The 23,173-nt window shown below is 37.8% G+C and overlaps 1 protein-coding gene across 2 annotated transcripts in view; it reads right to left on the bottom strand.

The window, feature by feature from the left end:
• The window catches only part of OCA2 (OCA2 melanosomal transmembrane protein), a 144,250-nt gene that overhangs the window by 30,525 nt on the left and 90,552 nt on the right, over positions 1–23,173 (bottom strand). For both annotated transcript variants that reach the window (XM_065675751.1, XM_065675750.1), the window contains 2 exons: positions 16,185–16,278; positions 4,322–4,415 (listed from right to left, as the gene is read on the bottom strand). In XM_065675751.1, the coding sequence (XP_065531823.1) occupies positions 4,322–4,415; positions 16,185–16,278 (188 nt within the window). The remainder of the gene's footprint in view (positions 1–4,321; positions 4,416–16,184; positions 16,279–23,173) is intronic.

Genomic DNA, 23,173 nt, shown 5'->3' with positions numbered 1-23,173 from the left:
CAATTACCTTCATATTATTAATACATCTGATATTTTCTACAAGGCCAAGTTTAGCAAAAAATTGTTCCCTCCAGAGGCATAATGCTCATTCCCTTGCTCTAATGTTTACCCTTGACCGTGTACTGCAAGTATCCCACTGCTCTCTGTCTCCTTTTTCAAACTCCACTGGCTCACAATTATTTCTGGCTTTACCACTAAAGTATTTGTATTTGTGTCCATCCTCCAATTCACTTACTAGATCACATAGCACACCAATTCCCTTTCATCTTTGCTGATCGATAATTGTTAATTAAAAGTAAATGTAGGAAAAGTATAAGAACTTGAGGGGATGACAATAGACATACTCAGGTAAGTAATGTGAAAACCGAAAGAAACTTGGATTTAACAGTGAATAGTAAATTAAACAGGAATTTGAAATGTCTTAGATTAACAATGAAAAGGCAAATAGGTCCTTTTTGCATTTAATCTTTGCAAAATGGGACAAAAAATAAAAGGACTGTGTCTGGAATATTGTGTTCAGCTCTGCCTTCTGAATTACTAGAAGGATAATGAAAAGTTAGGGTGCATATAAGATTTTTTTCAGAAGGACAGATTAAAACACATAAATGCAATTTGATGAGGAAGTTTTAAAGGCGGAAAAGAAGTGCAATATGGATGGACTGACTACAAAAAAGCAAGAGCAAATTGCTACTTCTGAGCTTGATCTTCCTAGGACTTTGAGTTTTCTTTTAGTCTTAATATTGCTTCCTTTCCTTTGAATTTGAGTCATGCAGTAGCAGCTATTTTTCACCTTTAGATTTCTGGGACTGGTTAAAAGCTGAATCCCGCAATGGCTGAGCTTGGAAGGCACTGCCGGGGATCACAAGCACCCTGGGTAGCATCAATGGTGACTTTCCTACAGCTGGACTTTGTGTGCTGATCACAGCACTGAAAACTTCTGCCTTCTTCACATCCTTTGTCAGGAGGTTATTTCTCCATTCAGTGGCAGGCTCACATGTCCTCCAATCTTCCTTTTGCTGCTGGTATACCAGTAGAAGCCTCTTTTTGTTGTCATAACATGATGTATAACAGATTCAAAGGTAAAAATATTTTCATGCTGATAAAGCTTATTACAGTATTCTTATTTTCTAAGGGACATGGGAGTCTTTTCATTTCAGTGGAACATAATGAAGTATCAAGAAAAGCTCCTAAGGGCCAGAGCAGCAAGTTGAATTCATAGCAACCAAGCCATCTGTTCTCACAGCCAATTTTGCTCTTCCTCTTGTAAGCGCTTTCAGACAGAACTGGTTACTACATGCATTGACAGGTAATGTGGGAGAAGGGAACAAGACCCACCTATATTCTGGATAAGATGTACAGTGACACTGGCTAGCTCATTCACATCCAGGACTTGACATCTGCTCAACCAGCAGAGAACTCTGAACCAGGCTGCTTTAAGGTGCTTCAGCACACGGAGGGAGGATCTATGCCTTTCTCCCTCTTTTTTTAATATAATCCTTACCACCTAAATGCCATCCTACTGGGACCTCCTTTACAGGCACAGCACTTCCAGCATATGGGCCTGAGCTGCTTGGAAACTGAGGATGGGAAACCAGAGCTGGCTGTCTTCCCCTTACATCCAGCCATGTTTAGCAGTCTGGGAGGAGATGGATGCCCCCAGGTCCTTGGGGAGATAGGATTCTTGATCCAGGGAAGGAAGCAACTAGATGTGCCTCTGGAGAGGGACCTTCCCTGGGATACTAGACTTCTGGCAATTCAGCATTCATCTCCATTCAGGCATGCACACCCTGGCCCAGGATTTCTTCTGCTGAAGGCACTCCAGACAGAAGCACATTAGGCTCATCATACCACAGCATTCGAGGCAAGTTATCACACCTGACCTCCTCTGACTCTGGCTGAGCAGCCAAACAGCATTGTACAACACACCAGCTGGGCTGCCACTGCTCCCCTCTTAAAAAAAGAGCAGAGGAATCATGAACCACACCAAGTGCCACTGTGCAAAGACACATGCAGGAAAAGTGGTGAGTCTGTCAGCCCCCTTACAAGATACAGAGCCTGGTTCTTGCTTTTTCCTTTCTCTTCCTACACTAAGAGTCATCATGATGCCTTGCACCATGAGGCACCCACAAGCTCCAAAGCCTCTCCACTCTGTTGTGTCAAGGTTATTCACCAGACATGCTTAGCTGTCCTGCCCAAGGCTGCCTGGACTTCCTCTACAGACCACCTTGTCAAAACGTGGTTTGCAGTAAAAAAGAGCATGCAGGTAGGGATGAAGAGTATGGGAGGTAGCATACTGTACTGTATGTCCCCCACCTGGGGACAGGCATATCATGGGTTTCCTGCACAGAAACACCTGAGAATGACAAAATGAACAATACTAGCGCAGGCTGCACTGAAGACATCTAGCAAAAGTAAAGCAGCAGAGGGCCATCATCTCCCCGCACATGGTATCCATGACTTTTCTCAGGTGAGTCAAAGGGATTTGCAAGATAAGACACTAACAAACTGGCAGAAGCATGGCAGAGGACCCTGACTAGGGATGTGAAACATAATGAGTGATCCTGGCCAAGCAGGGAGGAAATGCAGACAGATCACTTCATGCTTTGAGACAACCTTCATATATAAAATTAAGCAAGATCAAAATCCTCAAGGGGTACATGTAATATCTCTTAATGCCAAGAGAAGCCTCAGAAAATAATGAACTGGAGCACATTCAACTGAAACAAATATTTTCCTAAGACAAATTGTGAAGGAGCTCATGATCTGTTGGCTTGGTGATTGAGAAGAAGCTGGAAAAAGCAGGCTTTTGTGTTCTTTCTGCTAATTAATAGCCATTGCTATCTTCCTGTGACCACTCTGGATTCAGTTCTCACATTTTTGCTCACAACATCTACAGCCTTCCCTAGTCATCATTTCCACTGAAAGCCTATGTACAGAAGATAATTTCATAATGTGTATACTGTCTTTAATCTTCCCAAAGAATACAGTCCAGTGAACACTGCTGAAGAAACCTTAAAAAGCTAGGCTTTATATCCTTGTTTCTGCTTAGGTACTCTGTCAGTGTCATGGAAGCATTAAGAACAAATCTACGTAGAAGACATATTGCTACATATAAGTTAAGTCCACAAATGACAAGCTGAAAATTTGAAGCTGAAACATGAACAATCTACAGTTCCATTACTGCTGCATCACCATATTTTTTGTACAAGGGCTTGACTTCCAAGAAGTCTGTTAGCTATCACTGTGTACTATGTAAGACTGTACTGCAGTCCCAAAGGTCCTGACAACCAAGACTTTCATTTGATAGGCATTCTGTCTTTCTACATCATATCATCAGAAGATTGTGTGTGAAGACTTAAACTGTCTCAGCGCATGTTTATAGCAAGAACAGTTCAGACCACCCTTCTTTTTAGAATTATCTTTGTCTCTATTCCAGATACTCCCATATAATAATAGTATTAATTACACAGGATTGAAGGCTTTGAAGTAACAATACAAAGGAAAGCTGGTAGAGGTGAGAAACTAAAATCAAAAATTTAAAGAAAAAAGAGAAAAAAATATTGGAGTGAACTTAACAGTATCTTTTGCCCTAAATATGCAGAAAAATAAGCAAGGAATTATGCTTTAGATAAATCAAGTGCACTTTAACTTCATGTCTAGTCCTCTGCCAGTTTCCATTTACAGCTTTCAACCACAGCCTCTAAAACTGGAGGAGTTTGGAAAAATATTAAACTGTTGTATGCATTAAGTTCACTTGATCCCTTAAAAACCTACAAAGGAACTTCCACTATTAAATAACAATTATTAATTATTAATTAAATGATTATTAAACAACTTGAGCTATTACTAGCTGCGCATCACACTTTCACTCTTAGGTGCTAAACATTTAGTCAAAAGAAGTAATTCCTTTTGGATAAACAGGTTTGCTCATGGGATCATGAAGTGAAGTTCTACCCAGTCTAAACTGGGACATTCCACTTTTTACTGGCAGTGGAACATCGTGAAAATATGCAGATGAGAAACTACATTTAAACTATTAAATAACAAAGCAAGAATTTAGTGTCATTACAGAGCTAAGGGTAAGTTGAGGGTGATCAAAGCAGTAATTTCTAAGGCTTTATTTCTCCTGTGGTTCCACACCTTTATGTATTCTATCCACAGTAAGTAAAAATATCTGTCCTCCACCCTCATTTCAGCTGCCAAAAACAAATTAGGAACAAATTTTGTAGACCCTTTCTCCAGACTGTCTCCTTTGAGAATCCGTTGTTTGCCTAGAGAAAAATAAAATGACAGATTTAACGTAAGGAGTTTAAAATTGTACCTGAAAAACTCCATGAAAGAGAAGCCATAACCATGCTGTTCAGCAATTCCTGCACAAACAACGTTTGCGGATGCTCCAATCAATGTTCCATTACCTGCAGTTCAGAAAGCAAATACAAGTTTAGAGTTTTGCTCTGTTTCTTACTCTTCTCCATTTATTCTGTGCTAAAGTCCTAAGATGTACTAGTCAGAAAAGAAAAATCAATTTTTCTTACATAGGGTTGAACAGAAACATACAGACAGTATCTCCACATCCTATAAATAGCTTCACACTTTGAAATGTAAGCCTGGTATTATTCTCTGATTCTACATAAGCCAGAAAGAAATAGTGAAGGAACATAATACCAATCCAGCAGTTGTCAAAATGACACCAGGTACTTGCTATTCAGAGAAACTTGCTGATTTATGTTTTTACATAAAAGAAGATGCCATCAGAAGAGCTGAAAAAAAAAGGGTAAGATGGTTTGAGGATACTAAGAAAAAATGCTGGCTTTTTTCCTTATACAAACTTGATGTTGATGAATTAGTGTCTTTTTTATAGAGAGGGTAACTAATAGCTAAGGTATATTTTTTTAACAGAAATCTAAAAATAAGTGGGACAATGGATGGGAATAGATCTGTTCAACATCTCTCTGCTAAAGCAAAAGGATCGACACAGATACAAAGTTTGCTTACCAAACCACAGTGGTTCTTTAATACATAAGGGAACATACCTTTATATACTGAATTTCACCAAGTTACATTGTACAAGTCCCCTTAGGAGAGGAACATACCAAAGGAAAATAATACATGTTCAAAATGTGCACCTATCCTCTTGGAAGAACTATATATTTCTCCTAAGCCTTTTCAGTAACTGTTTCTTGCTTTTCCCTTTCTCTCCCTATACAGGACAATTGGTGTTTTCTCTAAGCTTTTAACAATCTGCAATGTAGAGAAGTCAGGTATTCAGAACTTAGAAAGACCAAACCATTTTCTATAGCTTTCCCATGAGTCATACCTCAGACTTAAGAAATGCTGTATACATGACTTCCACAAAGCAGATGTCTTCAGCAAATGTTTCTGATCTAAGGCACGACTCAGGAAGTGACAGTGACTCCTACATTTTGTTCCTTAACTGAAATTTTGAACAGAAGAGTCAATAATCTAGAAGAAATTTTTTATACTGTGGCAAGTCATCTCTTTTGGCATACATCACTACATTAACAATCCATTATTCTAAGCATGTCTTCCTTAGCTCCCATTGGCATACAGTTACCCTTCTCATTTTGGCCCTGTTTAATATTACTGCTCAGTGGAGACTCTTCTGGTCTGACTTTGAGAGAAACCAATCCAAAAGAAATTAAAGCTCCAGTTAATTGTTTTGACTTAATAAATGTTTCAGGTCACCCAGAGATCAGTTTACCAAACAATAGGTCAGAATAAAGGCAGAAGGTTAATTCCCTGAAGTGCATACAAAATGAGCAGGCTTCTAGAAATATTCTTAAAACATAATAAAGCACTCGTAAATTCAAATTAAATGAAGTTATAAAGTTCAGAAGTAAGGAAAAGGAGAGAGAAGATGTGATGTGGGAGGAAAATTGGAGGAGGAAGGAAGGGTAGGAGAAAGAGCTTGATTATAATAATTTTGGTCCCAGTTTGGACTGACAGCCATACCAGTGTCAGCAGATACTGAGATATAGGTTCTTGGCTGTTCATTCTAGGGACAGAGCAACAACTTAGAGAAACTACACCCCTCCAAAGTCACCCAGGACATTTCTTCTTTTTATTTCTTTTTTTTTTTTTAATTTGATGCCATGAAAGCCAAATTCCTGAAAGGCCTTCTGTGGACAAGATATTTCCAATTGAGTACAAACAGAAAACATGATTCTTATTTACTCCGGAATGGTCAATTACTATCAATACAAAATAGGCAACAAACTGAGTTTTTCATCCTGGAGTAGAGATCTGAACATGGATGTCTGTTGTCTCAGGTGAGTGGCTTAAACAACACTTACAAAGAACAGGAGACTGGTTTGGTTTCTCAGCAGCAACCTCAAACAACTCTTTAGCTGATACCACTATGGACCAAGAAAGAAGCTGAAATCTTGTCATGTGAGATGAGAAAAGTATTCCCCTCATGCCTTGCAATCCCAAATATACCTTTTATTTCAAATACGTAATTATCCTCCCCCCCCCCCCCCCCGCCCCTTTCTCTTTTTCTCTGCCAGCTGTGCTGTTTCCTACTTGCCCTAGTTTTAGGGTTTTAATATTGCAAAGGGGCTATTTTTGGGTGCACAGGTCCTGTCTATCCATGAGGAACTCTGCTTATGTTAGTGGAACTGCACATCAATAGAAGAATATATCCTATGGATGACAAAAGCATCGTGGAACATTCCCGGGAGACACCGAGGGCTATTTGTGACCTAGGCTTCTTACCATACACAGTGAAACTCATACATGCTTCACTTGTGGAGAAAAGATGACTAACCTTACTACAGGATCAGAAACCTTTAAAAAATAGTGTCTAGCACTGGTCATTAGGAACTGCACAGCTTGTCTTGCCTTCTCTTTGCCTCAAATAATATTTTAGTTACTTTAATGCACGTTTAAAGATATGAAATTGAACTTGGAATATCAGTGTTCCTCATAGGCTCTGGCATGACAAAGCCAAGACACAAAATCTGTAGCTTAAGGCAAAAACAAAACGAATGAATATAGCCTGATGTTATTAGAGGAGTCAGGCAGCAACACTTGAGGAATTTTCAATTTCAAAACTAATCAGTAGACTACAGCCTCCAAACATTTCATAAGAGGCTTCTGCTCAATGTGTAGCACAATCGAACATCACGATCAGAATAATGCTATTGTAGACAAAGAAAATAGCTCTGGCTTCAAATTAAAGAAATAGAACTGAAACTGCACTTTTCCCATAGCCGTGACTAGATACAGTCGATTTCTCCAAATGGCACACATTCTCCTATGCTATACATAGGCTATAGTAATGCCTTCACATAATGAAGTATTATGGAAAGAGTTTCTATATCAGCAGTGAATTTATTTCCCCAAGTAGATCCCACTTGAGAAGAAATTGTCACCTTAAATGTTATCTGAAAGGAGCAGCATTTCTTTTCCAGTTATTCAGAGTGTGTGTGCAGTTTAATTAGGTACTGGCTCAGCAGGCTTCAAAGAACTACAGTGCAAACAGAGACAAACTTTTGTTTCTCCTCCCAGGAACATCTGTCTCCTCAGCAGATATTTAACTCAGTAATGAAACAGCAACACTGTGAACTCCAAATGACAGAAAACCCAAGACCAGGTTAATGCACATGGAAATCTACACACATTAAATTAATTCCAATTGATGCAAATGAAGAACAAGCATTTTCTAGGACTTCACCCAATCTTGACTTCATCTTTTCATCCTTTCAATCTTCAGAATATTTAAGTTTAAAAGCATAGAAAAGACTCTTACTTGCTTGTTTATATGCTCAAAGTGTAATAACACACAGGTAAACTGCATTAAAGGATAACTTTGGAACAACCAATCTGTTTTAGAACTCCTATTGTAACTTTTTTTGATGACCCCTACTGTAACTTATCCTTTATCACAAAGCAGATGGTTATTAAGAAGCTGGATTCATTACAATTAATTAAACAGTATATTTCTAACATCGATATTATGTGATATGTATGAAGTAAGCCATACATTGTATCCTCCATATCAATTCTTTTATTCTTGGTAGACCACATGCACTGTTTTCAATACTAACTGCACTTAATAATTCATAAGCATGAATCAAGAAAGACCTTTTCATAATGAAAAAAAGAATAAAAAATCTCATTTTGAAGTGTGATCATAGAAAGATGCAGATATGTCACTTGAAGACCTGCTGTTGCTGCCTAGGATACAGAGAAGATGATGACAGAGGGTCCTCACAGATCATATTAGTTTTTCCATAAAACTGCCCTAACTTTGCACAATCGTTGCAGAAGCACAGTAAAAATTCTTCTACTGTTTCTGTCCAGCAAAGGTGATCTAAAAGTGTCTGGTATTTCTCAAGGCAAATTACTTTGAATATCTTTAGGGAATGTGAAATCAACTCAAAGTATAAGAAAGTATTTGTCAGTTTCGGTTAAGGATAAATCTATCAAGAAAGATCCAAAACCAAACCCCACACATTAAAGCATGCCTTTGAATCTCCAGCTAACTTAAAGGTATAAACAGGAAAATGTTAGAAGGTTTGGTCAGCCTGAACTGACTCCTGCAGTATCCACTAGCCCTGCTTCTTCCAGCCTTCTGCTTCCATTGGTAGCTGCTTCTTCTCAACCCATTGTTCAGCCATTACCATCTGCTACATCACTCCAGAGACTGCCAAATTCACACACAGAACCTGCACATCACACACAATGCACTTCTCCAGGGCCCAGATAGCCTCTCCCTCAGTATAAAGAGTTTGCCCAGATGACTGTAATCTGCAATGCACTGAAAAATCAATACTGAGAGAACTGGTTAAGCTTACTAAAGGAAGGCGCTGGGAAATTGGAGCAGGATCTTAACAAGAAAAGAGAGAGTTTGAATCAGTAACATATTTCCTCTCGCTTAAGCCTCATTCTCAGGTTGATTTTCACTTCTCAGCAGCACACCTATTACATCTAAATACCATTAGTTCTCCAGAGTCCCTTCAGTATCTCCCCCTCAAAAGCAAGCCTAACCCTTGGGTTTGCTGCATTAATACGATTGCCTGGAAAGACCTCAAAGTGCCTGGCAGGATTATTGTTTATTACATAAAGCACTGAAAAATCAAAGGGACGGGATTATCATTCATAAAGCTATTTGGCCTAACATGAGCAGCCTTCATGAACAGAAACTTCCTCAAATATAAAGGAGATAGTACCTTGTGCAACAGCAAGCTTAAGAGTGGATTGTTTATGGAAAAGTCTTTCTTTGTTGTGAGCACTACAGACCACTTCCCCTCCACGTGTTCTCATGGCGGATAATAAGTTACATGGTGCGCTTAACAGGTAGACTTTCTGCATTTTCTCTTCCCTGTATCTCTGGATAGCAAATGCAAAAGCAAAATAATTGTCTATTTTCATGTCAACACAAACCTTGAAAACAACTTTTCCCTGGCCTTGATTGGACAAACATCTGTGGTGGGCCCAGTTTTACACAGGCACAGCTGTTGACACAGCCTTCTCCAAGACAAGGGTTCTCCCTCTGAAACTAGGAGTTTGCTACAGAGTCGTGAATAATTTTAGGGTAAGGCTTCTCACACCTGCTTTTTGCTGTAATCAGTGTCAAAACAGACTTTCCTGAAGGAAGCTTGTTTCCAACCAGTTTTGAAGAGAAAACTCTGTGTGGTCTCCCATGTACTTTACATCATTAAATAAATGCAGACCAATACGTGTGACTTCTTTCCATATCATATTATCTACCGAAGCACAAACTGAGCAAATGCAACAAATCTGGCTGCAGAAGTACACACTGGATAGCTGTGGTTTTGAGCAGCATTACAGGAAGCAGCCTTCCAGCTTTCAGATATTTTCTATTATTTCACACAAATCTAATCTTCGTTTTTGCTTCTTGCCTCATTAAACAAAGTTATTTATAGTCATCTGTTAAATGTCTACAAGTTTTGAATATTTTTTAACAATGTAAAAGTCTTGAATATCCTTTAATATTTTTAATGTGTAAATTAACAAGCCCTGGATAATTAAAATTTGCAATCAAAAGAAGAGCTACAGAATCAAGGCCAATTAAACCATCAACAGTCCCTAAACTAATAAGGAACTTCATGTCATAGGACGTAAGGGGGAGAAGGCAATGGGAAATGAACTTATTTCACATTGCTATATGTTATAGATTGCAGTTTTATGACACAAATGTTTTTTTATTTTACTGATTCTGAACAGATTGTTTCTGCACAAATGCATACACATGGACTTTTTAGAATAGAAAAAGAGTTAGAGTAGTCCTAAATTCTATTTAGTAATAGAAAAATAGTTTAAATCAAAGTTTGGAGTTAACTTATCAGAAGAGTTCATTGAACTGCATTCAATCCAACATTTTTAATTAGGTGAACTTTACCATTTTTTATCACCATTACTGTACCACTGACAGAACAGATACTCTTAAGTATTTCACTATTCAAACCTCATTTTTGCTATGAGAGGAAAAGGTGAAATTTAAATTTGTCACTTTTCTACTACAAGTGAGAAATAAATAAGGCAAATTGCTGAGCTTCCTGCACTTGTGACTTTAATGACACAAATAAATTCATATGCTTCTTTCAAATACAGACATCTGTGAAAGAGACATAAAACCTGAGATGATCACTAAAGTCACTTCTCTCCTTGAAGTGAACTTACCCAGTACAAGGGTAAAATAAACTATTATAAGGAGGAATAGCGTCAGCTGTGTGTTCTGACATGCCATTCCCTCATGCCCTGAAGCACATATTCAAGTAGGTTCCATTTAAAGTTTTTAATGCTGCACACAAGTCCCAGTTTGCACATTTTTTAATATGTGATTTTTAGGTTCAGAGACTAGAACAATGGCAGCATAATTTCACAGCTTCTCTACATGAAGCATTATTAAAGACCAAATATAGAAAAATAGTTCCACGTAGAGAAACCTGGCATGAAAGTGCATTATTTGACTTTATCATAATTCATTTTGAAGCTGAACAGACCAAGAAAATTTTAGTAAAAGAAAAGAAAACAAAATCAGTGTCCCTCCATCAAGTTATTTTAGAATTATCATTTCCTGTAAATTCAGATTCTGTTTAATCAAATTTACTTGCTATTGAAGCCTACCTCTTATATTTTGCTATGGTTCAAGTGTCTTGTTCAAAATAGAAATTCATAGTGTGTAGTTATTTTATACAGATTGAAAACTGTTAATACAAGCATTTCAAAATTAACAGTAATGCAAGCATTATAATCATGTGATCTTGATGTTTGGTATAAATTCTTTTTCTAAATCTAAGATTTACCATCCAAACTATAAATCCTCATCAGTACAGCTGAAAAGGCATATACCCCATAAAATTCATATTTCACCCTTAATAACATACATACATCTATATAGGCTTGTGTGCCAAGGTAACTCTTTTTAACCTTAGAAAAATATTCTTGCTGAGAAAAATCGACTAGGTTAAATATGGTTTTTTAGTCTTTTCCATATTAACTCAGTGTCTTAAAGCCAAGCAGGCCTTTGATGCAGCATTAATACAGAAAAAGGTACATGTTTCAAAGGTACACCTTTCAAAGGTACACACTCGGTTTTAGCTGTTTTTACATTTCACTTTCACAGCTTTTTTCCGTGCCACAGAGGATTATCGTCAGTAATCTTAAAGATTAGAGAATCTCCTTTAGCTGTGAGGACTCCGGTAAATGAGCCTGGCTCTCATACCAAAGACTTCACAGCACTGTTGGACTTCAAGAACACCACACTGAAAAAGCATGAAGATGGCCCAGAGTTTGAATGTCATGAAGGAGCTAAGGAAAACAGCAGCTGGATTTTTATAGAAGGTTACTGATTCCGCCTGTTCCAGAAAACAGCAACAGGACAGCTTGGGCACTCAAATATCAATGGAGGGAAAAGATGCCTTGTGTATATATCCAGTGATGCAGTTCTTCATGCTACAACAAAACCCAAAACTTTCTGTTAATACCTGAATAAGTTCTTTGTTAAGAACAAGCAATAGTACTGCTATTTACTGGACAGCAATCACTGTTTAAGAACATTACTCATTTCCATCATCGCTAACATCACAGAAACAATGCCAAGTATACTCAAAAAGTAGTGTAAGACATATAAAATACCTGCTGTATTTTGTTTCTAGATCTGCACAATTTAGAGGCACTAATACTGCTAAAGACTGCACTGATGTCTTTCAAGAGAAACTGTGAGACATTTCCTAAATTTCCTTATTCGTTTTGCCTGCCTTTCAAAGTAAAGAACAGCAACATTCTTTCCCTTTTGAAAGATCACAAGTCACTCTCTTTCCCTACAATACCACCCTTTCACTTGGATGATGAGTTTTAAATCCATAGGAAAAAACTTGTCTAAATCAGGGCTGTCTCACCCACAAGACATATAAGCTCAGCCCCAGGACTTCTCATTAAAAAAAAATCCTTTGGAATTAATAGGAACTTCCAGTATCAGTGTCCTGGTTAAAAACAAGCTCAGGTAAATATATTCTCTCCTTTTTCCTGCAGTTGTAAATACACACTGTATTCAATTACACAACAATTAAGTTCAGAACCAAAGCTGAATAGTGCTCCTCTTAAATAACTGCTATATCTTTATGGCATGTATTCAGCTCTTGATAGCCACTGTAAATCTTTCAAATTGAAAAGTGTAATACAAATTTGATCTATTGTAACTATGAAATAACTTCAAAGGATCTACAGTTGTGCTTTTTCCATAATATTATTATAAATTGTAATACAGTTTATGTTTGATTGAAGGCTATTACTTTCCCTCATATTGCAAAGAAGGGTTGGTTCAGAAATTTAAACAATACTCCTGTGTTTTCACCTTCAAGGTGTCTGAAGCTTTAAAAACAGTTTAAGATATTATTGTCCAGATTCAGCAGGAATAACAAATCAGTGATACTCCACTGTGCACCAGGATACCTTATGAAGGGTGCCAAGAGACGGAATAGCTATAACACTGGACCACTGAGAGAAATCCCACTACTTATGTACACTGTGGGATAGCTGTAATAGGTATAATTAGCACAATATCCTGTGGATAATGGATTTTATTCACACCTGGGTTTTGACCCCGTAAGCTTAGAAGAAAAGTGCCAGCAGCCCTCTCCTGTCTCCTTTCTTGAAGTAGAGTTTATAACCAAGATTGTGTGACTGGAATAATACAGCTGAAGGCATCCTAGATTGCCTTTCGGCAGAATTGTGACAATGACATTTCAGAAAAATATACAGAGAAGAAAAATACTGCAAAACTAGACACTGTAGAAAATATTCCCTCCAGACCGCAGTAATAGTCACTACATCAGAAAAAGACTTCTTGCACTTTTCTGCTCTAGCAACTAAGAACTCAGAAGGTAGGAACTTTCAGATATGAATTCAATCTTTTTTTCCTTTTTTTCTTCCTTCTTTTTTCAAAAGCATATATTTTATAAATCATTAAAAAAGAGATAAAAAGACAAACAAATGCCAGCTGTTTAAATGTCAGGCGTACAAAACCCTTTCAAATAATATCTTAGGTATAACCTCTTCAGTTCAGTAAAGAAACTAGTTCTAAACAGTCTTAACTGTGTAGAAGTCTAGTTCTGAACAGTCCTAACAGGTGAATTCCTGAATGTGTGCTTACTCATATTGAGTTGAATCCTTTTTTCATGTGATTTTAAAACTCACGAGCCAATAGAAGCAGTGCAATTAGAGCTCCTCTTGTTCTGAAATTGCTGTAGCTAGCAATCTTCCTTTGTCCTCCAAAATTTCAGGGCAGCATTCCCTAGACAATATTGGAAAGTCTATATACAACTCAGTCTCAAATAGTAGTATAAGTCCATCATGTACTATAATAGGAAGCATTCATGAATAAAGCTTTATTCAATGTCCTCTTGTGCAAAAGAAGTACAGGTGCAGATTTGTCAGAACACCTGTCTTTGGGAACCCCACTCAGTTACTGAAGTTGTGCACATAAGGGGCCTGATGTGCTCTGCAGAGAACATCTGGCAGTTTCAGTGGCTGAATAAATATCTGCTTCCTAGACATCCTCAGCATCAAACAGGGAGCCTGGGGCAACCAGACTCCTAACTTACAACTTAAGTTCTTACAGATAGTTGGGACAAGTGTAATCCTAAATTTCCAGAACAAGAAAAATTACCATGTTTATTTCTTAATTATGTAAGATTGACATGACCTGAAGAAAACCTCCGCAGAAAAGAACCAGCAAATTCTGCAGAAAACCCAAAGATTTCAAAATTGTAACCGTCCCACCAGAAACTGTGATGGCCATCACTTTCCTTGGTTTCCTTGACTAAAAGACAAGATTTTTTTTATCCCTTCTCACTTTTAGAGACACGTACTGCACAGCAAAGAGCGTCTATGTTCCCTTTACAGACACATAAACTGTGCTTACCTTGAACCCCAGCAATGCCATCAAATTACCAGAATTGAAGCTCTGCATTATGCAGTAAAAAACTAATCCTAAAATATGTAGTTATGGCTTTTCTACAAAACGTCTTGCTTGCCAAGAGCCTTTGGTTACATAAGGAGTGATAAGATCCAGCCTTTTGCTATAAATCTCCATGCTTTCTTGGGGCTACAAAATATTTTCAAGAAAAAGCTTTTCCACACTTTTCATACCCTAACAATAAGATGCTTTGCATTACATTTTGTTTTGACACGGGAAAGTCAGACGCATCATATTAATTTTCAGGCTAACACTTTTATGAGACCTTTGCCAGTATAACTCAGTGTATGCTCAGCTTTATCCTAATAGAGCACAGTCTGGAGACTTTAAGCTTTTCCTAATAATGATATCTAACTTTTTATCCAAATATTTGGTGGAGTTTATCTGCATACCTAGGCACTCTGTATACCTCTCTAGTTGCTTTAATTCAAATAATTCCTGTGCTATTCTTTGTATTTTTACTTTTGCCTCATAGTGCATATACACAGAAGTCTCTTTTACTATCCTGGTGGTCCTTTAATGATTCAAATTAAAGGAATTTATGTTAAAATGATAACTAATGCTTTAGGAAAATAAGTGAGACTTGTAAAGGCTCCAAGGCTGGTGAAGTGACTCCCACGCAGAATAAATCAGCATAACCTGGCCAACTTTATATTCCTTGTGCCTTTTTTACATTTTTTTTTAACCTAAAGTTTAATGAAATCGGACTATGTTGAGTGATTAGCAAACTGTGAAGAAAGATGATATCTTTATGGCAAACATCTATATAAAGATATGCCGATTATTCAAATCACTGATTTTAAAGAGCAACAGATTTAAGTCACAATATGATGATGAGTTTAGGGATCAAAACACAGCCCAATACAATATAACTATCATTAAAATTCTCAGTAGTAAAAAAATCATATTAACTTCATTTCTCATTAAAAACATACATTTTAATTTCACTTAATACACTTGCTAGTTGGAAACATTATGTTATAACACCTTCATGAGCCATTTGCAAAATACAAAAAAAAAAAAAATAATCAAGTATAAACGTTAATTTAATGTGTTTATGTGAGCCCATAATACATACATGATACATTTACAATTAAAAAAAAAAGTAATGAAAGCATCTGTTTGTTTTGTGCTAATGCAATACAAGAAATCCCAGTTAACAATAAGATGGGCACTAGGAGAATGGCTATTAGCTTTCATTATTTGGGCTACATTTCCCAAAGTCTTTCAAAAAGGCTTTCTTTAGCATAAGGAGTGCTAAATAGGTCAGCAAATGGACACTCAAAACATTTCTGTGAGCCAGCCAGAAAACCTCTCAGTAACTTCAGCAGACTTTGAATCAAGCCTTCAGATCTCAGCTGTAACACATTTTCTGCATCTTTTCAATGAGCAATGGTGGTGTCTGTTCTGAAAACTAAATGTATCTTTGTATTTTCTCTCATAAAACATCAGAACCCTATAAGCACCATCTGGACTTCTTCTTTATGAATCTGTACTTTATGCAGATATGGTCTTCAAACACAGACTTCAAAAATCCTGTTGCAGCAGCAGACAGTGACTGGGATCCTTATCCAGGAGTCCTTTGAAATCAAATGGAACTGGATCAGGCCCTCCCTATGCTTTGTATAACAAAATCATTGAACCTAATTGTGGCATTTATACATACCATAATTGCATAGCTATTACCTTATGACAGCTTTCTGACATAAACTCTTACCTCCAAGGCACGCACCCATGGCCAGTGAGAATATTAATGGTTTCATAGGCAAGTTAACATCAGGATCTTTACTCAGGTTGAGAAGTACAGGAATCTGTGGTTTAAAAAGAGAGAGAGATTCAGGAGACATTATCCGACCATCAGCATAATATAAACAAAATTCATTAAATAAACCACCAACAAGTCCAAAAATAACTTGTAGGTGGTTGGTTTTTCTTTTCTTTTTTTTTTTTTTTTTAATTAGTATCTTTGCATCATATTCCCCATTGACTGTGCAAGTCCCACAAACCAAAGAGAAGTTATCACAAAGTAAGGTAAAGCCTGACACAGGTACTGCTGACAAAACTGAGGCTTTCTTAAGTTTATGAGTGCTTCCCATTAGATCCTTCTAGTTCAGCAGGGAACTGACAGTGACTGTAAATCAATTCTCCATCCTTTTCTTGATATCTATATCCCCTATATATATATATATGAAACCTATGAACCTTGAAAACTCTTGAAACCTATATCCCCTCTTTTTACTGGAAAGAGATGCTCAGACCTTCACAATTCAAGATGGCTGTAGACTATGTGTCACTAACTAAAAAATTACGAAATCCTTGTTATAATCAAAAGCATCTGAACTGTTAGGGAAAAGATGAATTCTTAAGCAGAACTGATATTTTACTTTGTATTCGAACATTATATTTACCAGAGAAAGTAAATTTAATTCACTGGGAAATATTTGCAAGTTTAATGAATATTATTTAATCATAAAATTAAAAAAAAAAAAAATTAAAAAATAAAAAAAATCATATTAATTGAGAAAATGTTTTGAGTTCAAATTAAGTGTGCAACTCCTTGGTTTGAAAGAAAGGTATAATCACTACCTGTAGAAAAGGTCATTAGCAAGGAGAGAGGTGATAATGTTATTAGCCTGGTTTTAATGTGTACAGAGGTTTATGGGACCAAAAGGAAGAGAGAAAGAATAAGTAAGAGATCAAGCAGGAAGGAATTTGTGGAAATAACTGCAATATGTCTTAAAATCAGTGCTTTCTCAGAGTCCATGATTTTCAGTAGTGAATAGAGTTAGGACTTTTAATCCTCCAATCTGTCATCTGAAAATATTTCACAGGTCCCCCTCAAGGGGTGTGATCTCAGAGATGGAACAGCTGCTTCCTGAAAAATGTTTTTACTTTGATGGCTGAGTGATTCTCAGCTTTACTGACTGTGCATGTTCTTTTGGTATGGAGCAATACACAGGCTTTATAAAGAATTAAAACCCTTTCCGCATCCCTTCTGCCAGTGGTTAATCATCTCTCTTAAATCCTGTAATTGATTAACCTAAATAAGTTAATGTCTAAACAATTATTCTTGAACTGTACATTGCCTGAAGATGTCTATTTCTATTTTAAGGCCTAAAGAAGAGTCTACATTCCCAATATCCTGCCTGGGGTTTTTTCCATTAAACCGTTATGAAAGATTTAATTTCTCCCCATCAAATGGTTTGTGGTTTCTCTCAAACCATCACTATTACAACATGATATGCAATTCAAACTGCAGTCATACGTATTTCAAAACAACGCTGTGCTTCAACATAACTCAAAACTTAAGCACAAATACTGAAATCACAGGACAAGCTCAATCTTTGCTCAATAAAAATTAAGCATTTTCTCCTACTACATAATTTTGTGCAGAGAAACAAACCCATTTATTTAGTTCCTCAGGATCATTTGCAAGTATCCTGGTGTACTACAGTAACTCACTTGTCGCAGGACACAATCTGAAATATGCAGACTAGCAATACCTTGTAAATTAGTCTCCTCCTTGTGCTTGCCCTGCCCAGCACAGAGAAGGTGGTTAGGCAAAGGAGATTAAAATGTTAATCCTATTTTCTTGCTTTGAGGTTGGTCCCGAAGCTGTTGCCAGACAGCTCCCAAGCCCAGAGCAAGTAATGCCATTTTCACACTTTGCTGGTGAAAACCATGCAGAAAGCAAAGCCTTCCAGCCCTCCAGAAGCCCTCTCCCTAATTACAGCACTGTGAAGGACAGGGGAAGGGAGAAATAAAACAGAGATCACAGACAAGAATTCCATGAGATGATTATTCTCTGCTAGGTATTTTCAGCCACATATGCATAATACTCCCATCAGAATGTTTGGTTCTCTGCTCAGTGAAGGAGCTCAGCATCAGGAGCTCTGTCCCCTGCAAATCTCTACTAATCAAAGATAAAGAAACCCTCTGAAAGTCACTGAACAAAGGTTTCAACTTGCTGTGTCTTCTTTTAAACACAAAAATCATAGAATCATAGAATAGTTAGGGTTGGAAAGGACCTCAAGATCATCTAGTTCCAACACCCCTGCCATGGGCAGGGACACCTCACACTAAACCATGTCACCCAAGGCTTCATCCAACCTGGCCTTGAACACCACCAGGAATGGAGCACTCACAACCTCCCTGGGCAACCGATTCCAGTGTCTCACCACCCTAACAGGAAAGAATTTCCTCCTTATATCCAATTTAAACTTCCCCTGTTTAAGTTTGAACCCATTACCCCTTGTCCTGTCACTACAGTCCCTGATGAAGAGACCCTCCCCAGCATCCCTATAGGCCCCCTTCAGGTACTGGAAGGCTGCTATGAGGTCTCCACGCAGCCTTCTCTTCTCCAGGCTGAACAGCCCCAACTTCCTCAGCCTGTCTTCATACGGGAGGTGCTCCAGTCCCCTGATCATCCTCATGGCCCTCCTCTGGACCTGTTCCAGCAGTTCCATGTCCTTTTTATGTTGAGGACACCAGAACTGCACACAATACTCCAGGTGAGGTCTCACAAGAATGCATTGCAACGTACCAAGAGAAGGTGCAAAACTGTATAACATGCTTGAGTCTCCCTTTCTTTTCTTTTTTTTAACCCCTAAATAAGTATTTTAGGACCCCAAATATGCACTTGACCCCCTTGGTTTTACTGTTCTCTCCTTGATAAAACATAACTTTTGTGGCAAGGGACAAACATTGAAACATGCCTTAGCAATACATATGTGTGTATACTTGAATTAGAATCTTTTCCCTATTTAAAGGAATTAATCTCTACCAAAGAATAATGGTTATGAGTCATAAGTCCTACAGATCTCTGACACATGCCTGAAGTTAGGTTTAACATGCACGTTTCCTTTATAAATGACAGGTATTTCCAACAAGGAACGTTGTGCCATATGTTTCAGTTTTGAATAATGATATGAAAGACAAATGCAAAACGTCCAGTTAAATTCCTAGTGTTTCAGATAGTAATATTAGGTCAATTCATAAAATACACTAATTTTTTGCAACCATTATGGATTAACGCGTGTGTCAACTGCATGTCACAGAGTTTCCAAAAGTCATTGGCATCTAATTTTTTGATCTAAAAGTAGGCATAGCGCAAACAGATTGTTCTAATTTTCATCCCAATAACCTTCCTTCTCCAGAAAAAAAATGAAGAAACTTGATCATCAGCCAGAACTCTTGAAGTGATGTTGGGAACCAATTAAAGCCAATAGGCTTTCCTCATTGCTTAAGCATTTGCATTTTAAATAGATAAGGATCATGCACAGAGTCAGTTACAAAGGAACCTGCCTCTCTGTTTTGTCCCAAAATCACCTTTAACACTTTTTTGTCACATTCATTCATGCAATTATGTGTTAGGCAACAGTTTTGAACCATCAGTATCTTGGACCTTAGCTGTTATAAGTGACCTGAGTGCTAAAAACAGAAATGCAAAATATAAAAGGGGTAGAAGGAAACTTTTCACTGTAGTTTTCAATGTTTTTAAAAAAAATAAATTGGTTCTACAACTCTTTCTGATTCCAGCCATAAACATTAACAATAGCATCAAAAGCACTCCAAGCTAGAATACATTGTAAACTGGTGTATAGCTGGCTGTGATACATATGTTTGTATAAATACCTTTGTCCCGTGGATTTAACTTTTTTTGAATAGATTTTTCCATGGTTTTACAAAGTGCTGCTCAACAGCAAAAAAGCAAAAGTTAAAGCTTATGAAGCTTCATGTTTCCTTCATTATTCCTTCATCAGATTATGTCAACAGCATCCTTATCAATATTAGAAGGAAAAAAATAATATCTGAGAAAAAGATCTTTATTTTCTTACATCCTTTATTTCAAGTGTCTTACCAGGATAAATCTCTGTTTGACTTGAAAACTTGCTAATTTTGCTGAAAAGTTTGATATTGATGCACCCCACACTGCTGCTTGATTGTCAGGATTTACATAAAATGACTGATGTAGCTCAATAAAGCAAAGTCATATCCCCCTCACCCATTCATTGTAAGACTGTCTCCAGGTATTAAAACAGAAAAGCTCAACTGTAAAAAATAATGATTGTACCTGGAAAAAGGATAGTGTCCTCAAAGACTCGCTACAGAAAGGAGAAAGCAATTAATCCTGATTCTGTATAAAGGTGTTATGTGTATAATATATACAGGATATAAGCTAATACAAAAGAACAACACTAGTGTCTACAGATGTTGGCTATATAGCTATCATAATAAAAATCAATCCTTGTGAAGAAAATCTTTGTTTATAACATATACTGTGGAAGTACATAGTTACAAATATAAAAAGAATAAAAGTGGAAATGCATGTATTTTCACTTATCAGCTGTGCAGTGCAGTAGAAAACATCACCTTATATTGCCCATTTTGTCTGTTCATGCAAAAAAAAAATGACAAAGAAACAGCAAATCATGTCTTTATTTTGGAGTTTCATTGCTGCTCTACACCATGGGATTTCATAGCACATGCTTTGTTAAGAACTGCATGTGGTGAAAATGTCTTCTGTGAAAACTACAGAGAATATGCATGGATAAAAAGTGAAATATTTGTGGTTTCCCAAATTGTTGATGATTCACCTGTCTCTGCAGACAGACACTATCCTGAAGCACTGAAATATGGGACACAGAAAACTCTTGTAGGGCAGAAGGCAAAGAAGATTAAAAAATAAAACTCACACTAAGAACAGGAAATACATACAAAACATTCATACTGCAAATAAAAAACCTGATAGTTTTAGAGCCAATAAATAGTGGGCCAAAAATTACCTAGTTTCTAACAAAGACCTGTCAGAGACTAAGTCACCTTGCCAGCCAGGTGGTTAATGGGAATTGTTTATTATCTTATGTTGGGTAAATAGTATTTAAATGCAGCTAAAATAGGAAATCACTATGGCTATATTTCTGGTAATAAAAGAAAAATATAAACAGATGACTCCAGCGTATATAGCTGATAAAACATGTCAATTAAACTAAAAAGTATACTGCTAATAAAATCATGTCATCTAATATTCTAAGGGCAGAAATCTGTGGCGATTTAAATGACAATACTAGGAAAATGCAGGCCTTAAAAATGAGCAAGTCTGCCTGTCAAGGAATATCATTGTGAGTTTAGCCTGTTGAAAAAGGAGGAGAAATATCAGAGGATTAACGGCATGGCACATAGACCATCACTACATGTTTCACCACATTTATTCTTCAGACAAAGCAAGCTGGATATCCAACATGAAAAAAACCCTTGCCATTCAATAATTAAAAAGTGTGGGACTTATTAACTAAGCACCTGCTTTACGAATTGTACATGCACAGAAAATTCATAGGTGTGTTTAAGCAGCTCCAGGTGTATCAATACACATTGGATTTGCTGTTGGCAACATAGCCTTTACATACAGCCAGGTTCTTGGAGTCCCCCACAAAGTATGTCTCAAATTCAAAATCTGGACACTGAAACTGTAAGAGACCAGTCTGCATTAGCTGAATATACACAGGCCCACAGGGCCTGAAGGAGCTCATCCCAGAATACTGAAGGAGCTAGTGGATGTTATGGCAGGACCATCTACCAAAGGCCTTAGGAGTCTGTGGAGGTCCCTGCTGACTGGAAGCTAGCAGATGTTGTTCCAGTCTACAAAAAGGGGGTGAGGGAAAACCCAGAGATCTCCAGACCCATTAGTCTAACCTCAGGTTCTGGCAAAATTATGGAAAAGATTACGTGAGTACTATTGAAAGGCATTTAAAGAATAATGCAATCATCAGGCATAATCAACATGGATTCACAAAAGAAAAGTCATGTTTAATTAATTTGATATCCTTCTATGATAAGGTGGGAAGGCAGCAGTGTAGTTTTTCTGGGTTTCAGTAAGACTTTTGGTACTGTTCCTCACGGCATCTTTCTGGACAAATAGTCCAGCTGTGGGATTAGTGGGTTCTCAGTGCACTGGGTGAAGAACGGGCTGAAGAGCTCAAAAGGTTGCAGTGAATGGGACTACATCTGGCTGGTGACCAGTCCCCAGTGGTGTTCCTTATGGTTCAGTTCTAGGGCCAGTTTTGTTTGATGTTTTTGTCAAAGATCTGGTTGCAGGAGGTGAATGCACCAGTAGCAAGTTTGTCACTGGGGAGTCAGTGGGAGGTGTGACTGACTCTCTTGAGGGACAGGAGGCCTTGCAGAGGGATCTAGAAGGACTGGAGCATGGACTAGGATTAATGGGGTGAAATCTAACAAGTTGAAGTGCCCTATTCTGTACCTGGGGCTGAATGATGCTGGATGCAAGCATAACTGGGAGAGGAGTGGCTGGAGAGCAACAGATCCCCACAGAAAGGGATCTGGGGGTGGTGGCTGGGAGCAGGCTCCATAGGAGTCAGCAGTGTGAACCCTGGCAGCCAGGAGGGCAAACCACACCCTGGGGTCCATCAAACACAGCATCACCAGCCAGTCAAAAGAGGTGATTGTCCTGCTGTGTTCAGTGTTGGTTCAGCCTCACCTTGAGCACTGTGTGCAGTTCTGGGCGTCATGATTTAAGAAGGATGTTAAAGGTACTTCAATGTGTCCACAGGAGGGCAACAAACCTGGTGAAAGGGCTGGAAGCAATGTCTTGTGAGGAGTGGCTAAGAACTTTGGGCTTATCTAGTTTGGAGAAAAGGAGGCTGAAGGACAACCTCACTGGTCTCTACAGCATCCCCAGGAGAAGATGCG

The sequence above is a fragment of the Lathamus discolor genome, chromosome 4 (genome assembly GCF_037157495.1).
Source record: "Lathamus discolor isolate bLatDis1 chromosome 4, bLatDis1.hap1, whole genome shotgun sequence".
Lineage (NCBI taxonomy): Eukaryota > Metazoa > Chordata > Aves > Psittaciformes > Psittacidae > Lathamus > Lathamus discolor.
The sequence above is the reverse complement of the archived record's forward strand: the minus strand, read 5'-3'. Positions and strand labels throughout refer to the sequence as shown.